The sequence below is a fragment of the Tigriopus californicus genome, chromosome 1 (assembly GCF_007210705.1).
Source record: "Tigriopus californicus strain San Diego chromosome 1, Tcal_SD_v2.1, whole genome shotgun sequence".
NCBI classification, from domain to species: Eukaryota; Metazoa; Arthropoda; class Copepoda; order Harpacticoida; family Harpacticidae; genus Tigriopus; species Tigriopus californicus.
In genome coordinates, this window is record NC_081440.1 from 3,329,501 (window position 1) to 3,340,028 (window position 10,528).

The following is a 10,528-nucleotide window of genomic DNA, read 5'->3' on the forward strand; positions in this document are numbered from 1 at the left end:
TGTCAATGTAATCGACAAACGAGATGAATGAAATTCCCTAGGAATAATTTAAGAGCTGGCATGAGAGCCAGAGAAGTCGAGGACACTCCTCAAAAGGCGCTCCTTGTGCAATCAATTGGTTGTCTCTTTCACGCAGTATTTTTCCCAGGTTTTGTGGAAGTCCGCGTGCAGGCTCTCGTGGGCTTGCTAAGCCACTTGATAAAGGTTCTTGCAGCCACGGATATTCACAAAATCCACGAGATGATCAATTATCAAGTGAGCCTTTGTCGTACGGGAAAGGCCAGAGGCTTTCCAGGCGCTATTTTGAAAGTCTGAACCAGTCCATCAAGAACCTGTGGGTCCACAGTGCTTTTCGAATATTTGTGGTTCACTGCACGAAAAGCAACGAACACTTGTACATATTTGTCGGCCTCATTCTCCTTGCCATTAATCGAAACAATGCTTTGAAGGACGTCAAAGTTGTTCAGGAGGGTTTGACACTCATTCCCTTCAAAGCCGGTCCCATGGTATTTCTCCTCGTGAAGGTGTAATATGGCGGGCCATTGCCTGGCCTCGGGAACGTCACCTTGAAGCTTGCTGTATGTAAGGTTGATTATCCCAAGTTGTATGTGTAACCACGGAAGCGCACACACCTCCAGAACTCGCACATTACGGTCCTTATGTTCCATCAAAATTGGCTGACGTGTAAGTGAGTGAAACTTCTTGGGATCGGCCTTGGGGGTGCTTGTATAACGGCTGTAGTCTTCGCTGAGTGTTCCCAGTGTCCTCTCTTTGTCTTGAATTTCATTCTAATGCCCGTTTTTCCACAAGCAGAAAATGCAGGGATACGTGCTCCGATGATTTCCGAGCCCACACACAATTTTAAAACATTTCAAATCCTGAGCAAAGATATCTTCCAGGTCATCATCAACCGCCAAGTCAAGCTTGGAGAGCATCATCTTGATGGTCTTGTAACACTCTTTCACAGGAGCAATTGCCAGTAGAAAGGTTCTCTTGACGCCTGAAGATTTGAAGCGCCCATGTTTGTCAGCAGGGTCTTTGTAGACGAGATTGCCGCTCACTTTCAAGAACCCTCGTCCTTCGTCAATTGACAATCGGAGCAAAACACTCTCGTTTTTTGAACCATGAGCATTAACGATGGACGCAAAAAACTCCGTTGCCTTGGTGCAATGCACAATGAGATAATTCATTCCATTGAATGATTCCTCACAAACATTGAAGAGGTCAGAGAATTTTTTGTTTTGTCTGGTCAGTGACTCGCGAATACCAGATTGAACCTTAACGTTGCCCCCCAAGATAGAGACGATCTTCTTCATTTTATTGTCGCTGATGGAAGTCTCTAGCTTGGCAGCGAGGACGGACTTGGTGGATATGCAGGACGCACTCCTCTTAAGTACTTCCCTGTACTTTTTGTCTGCTGGCACATATGTAGCAGGAGTTCCCCGGGTGGCAAGAACAATCTGTTGGTTGTTATTTTGCTTTTCCTGTAGTACATTGTAGGCTACAATCTCAAGATCCCGCTGAGTACCATGTCGTTGGATGTTGGATTGCTGGCTGAACTCCGTGCATGGATAGCGACATCCGCGATAAATAAAACCAAAACATTTCAAGCACAACAACCCACGGGTAGGTTGAGGATTTTTATTTTCTTGGTCAGCTGTACGTGATATATATGGTATATTATTTTTGGCTTTGCTGTTTATCTTCCGTGATGATTTTAGTCCCACCAATTGCCGAGTTTTGCACAAAAAGCACTTGCACAGGGCATTCCCGCGACGAGGACGAAAATGTAACATTTCGGAAAGGTTGGGGAGCCTCGGAAGAGTAACTGTGAAGTCGTCTTCAACCCCCATAGCTAGCAATTTTTTGGCACATGAGCTACACAGGGCACATGGGAGTCGAGGATCTTCCCCATCATAATCAATCACTAAGAAGCTCTCAACCAACCCCACGTAAATTGTATCAGCAATGGCAATTATTCCTTGGTCTAGACACACCAAACAAAGCCCGCCCCGGGATTTTTCATGCCTGTCCATGGCGAAAACTATCAAAAACTGAGCAGAGCAAAACTGCATATAGCAACGGTTTTTTAGGATTAAATTCAGGCAAATTTCAAAACAAACAGCTGACACCCTCTCATTGGCTTACCATCTTTCCACGATACGACAAAGCGGAGCAATTTGATTGGCTGTTCATGACGTCAGAGAAAATTTTTTTTTTAAATTGTAAAAAGAGTAATTTTTGGACAGACGATCAATTTTAAATGATTTCCAATTTATTCAAAGAAGTAAAATCTCTAGGTTATATAAATGACTTTTTTAATGGAAAATTTTCCTTGGCAAGATAGAGAGTCGTTTTTCCGTGTAGGGATTTCTTCTCAGTATTTGCACGAGCCGTCAACAATTCAAATTTGTACCATAGTTACTGTAGGTACCTTAACTACGAATGGAACATTTTGCCCACCAGCAACAGCTGAGACGAAAACATGCCATCGCAGCCATCACTGCGTCCTTGAGCTTCTTAAGAGGTAGCTTGGTGTTACAACCCAGATTTTGATTGATACTTTATATCGCTTCCCTAAATCTCATAACCACTAAAACAATGGGAAAAATATGCTCTAAATCATTAAAATTTTGCTATAAGTGGTCAGCTTATATAGTGATTCAAGCTGAATTATAATGACGACATCCACATGTTGCAGAAAGTTGTCAGTATGGAAGTTTTTTCTTTGGGGCATACTTTCTGGCATAATGCGACTTTGATCTGGCATGATCTGGCATATTTTAGGAGCTATCCTGGCATGTTCAGAGCCTAGAGACCTGGCAGCAGTGGTTTGTACATAAGACAAACTACTTCCATTGGGGCCCAAATCAACACAATTGTTTTGTTGCCCTCAAGAATACCTTCATTAATGTTGCTACCCTGTCCTTTCCCGACTGTTCCGTCCACCAGCCAGGGGTGAAAGGTCCTGACTTATTGAATTCCCGTGGTGAACGGAAGCATGGAACTCTTGATCCAAGCGCTAGGTGAAAATACCTTGATAGCTCTCAAAGATGGAGAGCACCTAGTACAAGGGCTTCAATTTCTTAGACCTATCTTAAGGCCTCCAGTTATAACCCTAATCAGGGCATATGAGCAATAATTCGAGCTCCCTTTATCAGGGCCTCAAACAATCATCAATTGACTAAGGATACAAATCGCCAGCTACCTCTACTCCCTACGATGCCAGCACGATCTCGGTCGTCTGGGAAATCTAGGCTTCTCTTCAAAGCAAACTGTACAATTTAATCTACTTTATTCATCACAAACACACCGCCTATCAGCTGTCTTGCTCTGTTAAGAAAAGTGGGGGAATTGTTGGGTCAATGGAAAAGGGGACATACGCATTTGAAATCATTGGGTTAAAAATTACTGCTCGATGTCTGGCAAGATGGTCAAACGGAGATGCTTGGATGACGCCCACTCAATGGGATTAAAGGTCCACTAACAGAGTGACGAAGTACTGTATACAGACTCAGCACTTCCCAGGTCCTCTTGCTCTTCTGCACGGCTTCCTGGGTTTCCTACTCCCGTATGATGACGATCTCTGTCCTTCGAAATAGTTCCCACTTCTTGGCACCACAACAATGGCAAAGTCCCAGCACTTCGCAATGGTAGGTGGTTCCCTCTTGGAGAGGTTCAAACTCTGACTTATCTCCTCGAGAATGAAAATGTGACTGTTCTCCTCGAGCTCCAAATTGTCACTGTCCTCGAGCTCCAAATTGTCACTGTCCTCGAGATCCAAAAATGTGTCTGTGCTCTCCTCGAGCACGAGAATGTGACTGCTCCTCCTTGGGGAGGATGTGTGACTGTTGCTCTCCTCGAGCACAAAAATGTGACTCTGGTTCTAACACATTCCTCATTGGATCTGAGAGGGTTGTGATAGGCGGTTGTGGTAGACGGGGATTTCCTGTTTCTCCTCCCTTCAAGCATGTAGCCGACATTCCTCACCCATGGTTATAGCTGGGCTGACCAGCCCCTCAGGTACTGGAGCTTTTCCTTGGTGATAGGAATGACGTAGAGTTTGATTCACACAGAATCTCAAAGCTTTTTGATACAACCGGTTCCTGTGACATTGTACATCTATGATCAAGGCTGGAGGAGCTAGTTATGATGGATTATGACGGCTCTGCGAGCATTGGGCTGGCATTTGGTCGACATCTGACCGCCAACTGGACTACACAATGGGTGGGCAATCCAACAACTTCCGTGGTTTCACATGATGTTAATATATGCTTCTTACAGATATTTTAATAAACCCAGTTCTGGGAGCAATCATTCATCCTGTACATCATTTATCCATATCAAATTAGGATGATGTACTCGATTGTGGACAGAGCACCGACCCTCTCCGTTACACACCTCTTTGTATGGACGCCTCTGATGCGGCGGTTGGGACCGTCTTAGAACAACATGATGTCAAGGACGGATGGAAACCGGTGGGATATTTCAGTAAAGGATTTCGCCTTGCGGAAAAGAACATTTCTATGTACCAACGTGAATTACATGCCATCAAGTTGCTCTTCTTCATTTCCATCACATTGTCACTGGCATTGCTCCTTCTCAGTTTCATATTTTAACTGACCACAAACCCCTCGTGTTTGCCTTTCGCACAAAAGTTGACGCTAAAACAATTCTGTTTTACTAGGAACATTGAAGATGTGAGAGAGCTCTCGTATTGGGAGAGGTTAGAAAGGTTGGGGATTGCACAGTACTCAGAGAAGGTACGAAAGGTATCTGATATTGTACGTTTTCAAAAGCATTCATGAGCTTTGTCCCAACCCAGGATTTAGGGTCAATTGTAGTGACCGTAGAAGCTTAATGTGCGTTTTGAGAGCACCTTCAAGCCCTCGAGAATCCAGGCTAGTTAAAACAATGAATTCCAACTCCCTTCTTCTCGGGCTCCTTCATTGTTCAATTTGATGCTCTCAAATATTCGTAGGGCTTATGTAGGCGTTGATCCAGTAGCAGAATTTAAGTCAGACTTAGATAAGTTTTTGACTAAAATTCCGGATCAACCTTATATTCAAGGAATAGCCAGATCAGCCGATTCTAATTCGTTGGTCGATCAAATAATATATATAGATAAAAGTCAAGTAAAATAAATAATCTTCTCGTCTTGAACTGCTGGGATTCCAATCCCGGTAGCGGTAACGAAGTCCGCACAAAGAAAAAAAAACGGATTAAATCTAATCGTGTTTCACGAACGATGCTTGAAATTTCGGAAACTCCCGCTGTGTTGAGGAAGTGAACAACATTCCAGCGGATGCTTCGTCCCTCGCGTGAACAATGTACACGTTTTGCCCAGATCCATTCTTCAAAAGCTTGCACCAGTTCAAATCGATGAAGACCTGGTTGACTCACTGGACCATCCCTTTCCACCTCATTGTTGTTACCCAACCTTTTTATTGCTGTTGACACCCAAGGACCCAATCACCGACCATTAGTTTCGGAATCCGTTCGACGGGATGTTTTCACTCATTTGCACACGGTGTCACATCCCGGCGTGAAAGCAACACGAAAATAGATTTCTGCTAGTTACTCGTGGCCCAACTTAGCCAAAGACGTCACTCAATGGGTGCGAGCATGTCCGGATTGCTAGCGAGTAAAAGTGACACATTCCTAAACACCTTTCCAACCGTATTTTCCTCCGGCATCAAAATTTGCTGAGCTCAACTTGGATATTGTTGGCCCCTTGCCCATAAGCAGAGGGTACATGCTCACTGTGGTTGATCAATTCTCACGATGGACTGAAGCTTTGCCAAAGTCCAACATCAACACGGATACCTGTATCTCTGCGTTTCTATCAGGCTGGGTTTACCGTTATAGTGTCCCTCGATCCCTGTCTACCGATAGAGGAGCTCAGTTTACATTGGGAGCATGGGCTGAATTCATGTCTTTCCTGGGTATTGACCACAAACTAACAATTGCATGGCATCCCCAAGCTAACAAAGCCGTTGAGAGATTCCATCATGATCTAAAAGCGTCACTAATGGCCAGAGCCAAATCAAGTGAATAGGCAAACGAACTTCCATTTGTCATGCTTGGTCTACATGGGACTCTGAAGGAGCTCCTTGACAGCTTAAATAGTTCATGGGGAAACTCTTTGTCTACCTGGCACCTTTTTTGATGCGCCTCCTAAAGTGAAACATTCCTTCTATCTTCATTCCCTACGCCACAGAGTGCACAGCCGCAATTATGTCTCACCCTCCTGGCAGTCTCGTGCTTCCACTCCTTGTTTTATGCACATCAATCTGATTTTGATTGAGATTGAATCAAGTAAAATGACGAAACAAGTATGGGCAAGCTATTGAAGCATTACAATATCAAAAATGCTACAACAATTTAGTAATAACTATCAACAACCATAAAATATGAATTTTGAGAAAAGCAAACAAACATGTATTTTGGGTAATGATTTTAGTTAAGTACAAAAGCAGTGTTTGTAGGGGGGTTAATAAACTCATATTAGTCCGTATTTAGAACAGAGAAGGCGTATCTTATTCAAGGTACACAAAAGCATATCATGGCAAGATTACAATAGTTTTACCGACAGAAGAGCATGGTATTAGCTGATATTGTAATTGAAAGCCCGTCATTTCCCCCATCATAAAAAAGGCATCAGATCCATCGGTGACGACAGTAATCCGAAAATCAGTGGTTCCAATAATCTCATTGGTGAATTCCAGTTCCATACAGTTGAGGTAATATCCGCAATACTTGGTGACGGTTGCTGGAAAAGCGCCATTAGTTTGGCACTGCAATCGCAAGAATATAGTAAATGACATGAAGCTTTTCAAGATTCAAAAAGGAGAATCACTCACGACAGGTGTAGCCAGGTTTGCTGAATTGGGCACAAGTATGTAATCCTTAACACAATCCATATCTCCATTAAGGGACAACATGGAAAAGCCAAAGGACGGACCGAAAGCGAATCCTTGGATGCCAGGAAAAGCCAAGTAACCGATTTGACAAATTCCAAGTTCTTTGCGCACGCATATGCTATAGAGGAAGAGACACCTTTTATCGAACTGTCAACCTAATAGCTGCATGCCGTACTCACTCATAATTCTGATTGTTCAAGTGATATCCGGCACCCATCATGTAATTGTAAGTTTGGATTTGCCCAGAGAGTTCGCCAAAAAAGAATTGATTGCAACCAAGTGGCGGTGTGAAGCTACGGCCGCATGGAATTTGCCTCACTTGGATTTGATAGGCAGTGGCCAAAGCCAAAACCGCACTGAGGCCGAAATTGAGGCTGAAGCTATCTACCGACCCTGGCGAGGCTGGCAAATAGATATGCTGTCCACTGAGGCTACCGCATAGTATTGGAACAGTGGGAGCACTGGAATAAAATGGCATACCGTCTTGGTTGTTTAAATACCCGGTGATCAATGCTGTTACCTACAACTCATGTTCCAAGGTTGCATTTCATTGCAATTTCGAAAACATACTCGAAAGTATAAATCATTGTTGACTTATGAAACTGATATGCCAGTTATAGAATGATACTCTAATAGCTATACATACCTGAACGAAATCGTGTCTGAGGAGCAATCACCGTTTGATGGCAGAGTGCTTCCTAATGTCAAGCTATCAAAGTCGAGTCGGAAAAAGCAGATGTCTGAGCTGCATTGGGTTAGTGTGAACATACAAGTTTGTCCGTTTAAGCGGGTGCCACTCACAAGGGTACAATTTTCTACAACATTCCCACCACATGTCGTTATTTCGAAGATGCAGCAAACTCCCAATCCTGGAATTCAAGAATTTGAATCGCAAAAATGATGTGTTTCAATAAGAAGTTATTAAGATCCGAGCTAAGCCCTTAACTCGTTGAAAAGGTTATATGACTTAGTATGGGTACAGAAAGTCTTTGATTTGTGTCCTCTCAATCGCATCCATATTTTTGGAATCATAGCCTGAAGGATTTAAAATACTTACAAGACGTCAGGCCAATGTGCGATTTTTTTTTGTTTGTTATTGTTTGTGTTCCAAAGTGTGGAGCTTTTCAAACATGTGGTTGGGTTTATGGAACATGTAAGCCCAAAGATAACATCACAATACTAACTCTGTGCAAGTTGATTGTGACATCTTGAATATGCTTTTGACTGTTTGGGCTCCAGTTAGTTCAACAGGTTTGTTAGAAGTCAAACACATCCCAAGATACTTTCGTGGAACATTGTAGAAATAAGGAGTTTTCGTATTGGGAGACAATAGAGAGTTTGGGATTGGGATAGCAGTAAAATCCCACTATAGAGAAATTTTTGGGAAGTATCCAAATTTTCACTATAACTTGGTTTTCACTATAACGGGGTTCCACTTTTTGAGGTTGAAAAAGGTACATAAGTGCTGAAATAAGATCGGAAATTGGCAAGCCACTTAGTTTTGATCAACACCAACATCAAAATTCGTTCTTTAGGCTTTTGAAAGTGGTTAGTAATAGAAAAAGAGTCGGGTCAAATCAAAAGAGGCCACCAAAGTAGGGCGATCCGAAAGGAAGTCCAAAAAACTAAGTCCTTCTGCTCTCCCTTTTTTCACCACGTTGACTTGCTTAACCATCCCTTGACCGCACTGAAAGGAAATAACAATCTCTTTCGAAATAAACCGAAATTAAACTATTTAAACGAGCCATTTTTCAAGAAACCGGTCTTCAAACAGTAAATGGTGAAAGCTTTGAAATTAATGACGCCAACTTAAAAACATCTGCTTCAGCACATTTTTGGATCATGTTTAGGTGAAATATGCATTGAGTGATTTTGAATTATTTGCAGTACATGAAATTGTTGTATGCTCACCATCAGCACATTGACCTTCGGCTATCCCATTGCGTTCGGAACATTCTTCTGCCGTATAACACGTTCCGTTACGACCCATTTGCGAGGGACACAACCCATTATTAAAGAAAAGCCGAGTGACGAGACCGAACATGGACGACTCTTCGCGCACTACAATTTGACCCCGAATAGGTAGAACAATTAAAACAAACGGGACGAAGCAAAACCTGGCGAATACCATTGTGCACTATACAATCATGCAGATGCAACCTGCTCACATTACAAACCCGAACTGAATGCATTTACTATGTCTTAGGGCGGCTTTACCTGGATGTATCGTGCAAATTCCACAACTGTTAAGGCATTCTTAAAATTTCACCATAAGAGGTAGCCATGACGACTGCATCCACATGTTTTGCGCGCAAGATACCGTCAAAAGTTTGGTTGGCCTTGTAAATTTGGATCAAGGTAGTGAAATATCCTTTTGAAAAGACAGGGAATATTGTGGATAATTTGTTTCTTTCAGATCATGTCTTGACTCTGAAGATCTTTTTCTTGTGAACAAAAAGGGGTGCAAGTCACGGCAACTCTTCATCGTTCTTAAGTGCTCTGTAAAACCCTAACTGCATTGGGCCGCCGGATTTCCTCATTTACCTGCCAGCTTGGCATGGCTTGCAAATCCTGTTTTTCTCTTGCTCACCATAAATGCATAATTTTGGCTGAGGTAGCGATGAAGATGACGTTGAGCATCAAAAAAAAGCATAAAGAAACAACATCCGAAGGAGGCAACCTAGAAGACGACGAGTTTGGAAAGAAGAGATGAGCTTCTGGGTCAGAAAAGAAAAGGGTAATTCAAATATAACGACCTGATGAGACCTCATCTGACGAAGGAATTTAATAGGTATTATCTAGGAAGAGACAAGATGCAATAACAAAGATCAGCAAACCACGGCCCAAAAGATTGCATATGCGCCTTCAGTACATTTTTGGGGTTTTGGATCGTTACAATTACTCCATTTGATATGTAATGGGATTACCTACAGTTCTTTCTTTTTTCAAGAAAAACTCCTAGAATTTGGTTATTTAAAATGTCGTTGCTACTGCCTACGAGAGTGGAGAGATGGAAATCAATATAATGAAGGGGTGAGTGAATTTTCATATTGAGCAACGTCCATTAACTCGTAAAACTCTCGGTTTTTATAACCTCCATAATGAGTATTAAAAACCTTGCGTAGGTGGAACCAATCTTTAAGCTATAAAGATGTTTGCTGAATTTCTCGTGATACCCATCACCTATAAAATAAATACCTCATGACATGGCTTTAAGGGGAAAAGAAATCACGATTATCTGGCCACGATGTCACTTACTGATGGTGCTATTGTCTCGCATCTAACTAAGAATCCAGCTCTGAGTCGCAGAAAGTGGCGGGTTAAATTCAAAGAGGCAAGTAATGGGACGGTTACACAACACAAATTTTATCACATTAGTTCGACGAAGTAGCAGTTCACATCTCACAGGTAAAACCTCGTCATGTTTACATGTGCTTAGGTGTTTTCATTGCAAATTATTTTGGTTCACGATGGAGCGTTCAGTGCATTAATTTCTGAGAAAAGAAAAAGCGCCTGAGAGTGCAAAAACGAAAGAGAATTGATTTGATTCCGGATTAAGGTAGTGATTTGGATAGAGAGCAATGTTTTGCATTCATTCACGCCTT

The 10,528-nt window shown here is 42.4% G+C and overlaps 1 protein-coding gene across 1 annotated transcript; it reads right to left on the reverse strand.

The window, feature by feature from the left end:
- Positions 1 to 6,420: 6,420 nt before the first annotated feature.
- On the reverse strand, positions 6,421 to 9,976 carry LOC131878589 (uncharacterized). Its single transcript, XM_059224625.1, has 5 exons — positions 8,835 to 9,976; positions 7,570 to 7,792; positions 7,103 to 7,384; positions 6,864 to 7,041; positions 6,421 to 6,797 (listed from the first exon to the last, which is right to left on the reverse strand). The coding sequence occupies exons 1-5, from the start codon at positions 9,052 to 9,054 to the stop codon at positions 6,564 to 6,566; spliced, it is 1,137 nt and encodes a 378-aa protein (XP_059080608.1). The 5' UTR covers positions 9,055 to 9,976; the 3' UTR covers positions 6,421 to 6,563.
- Between the last annotated feature and the right edge of the window lie 552 nt (positions 9,977 to 10,528).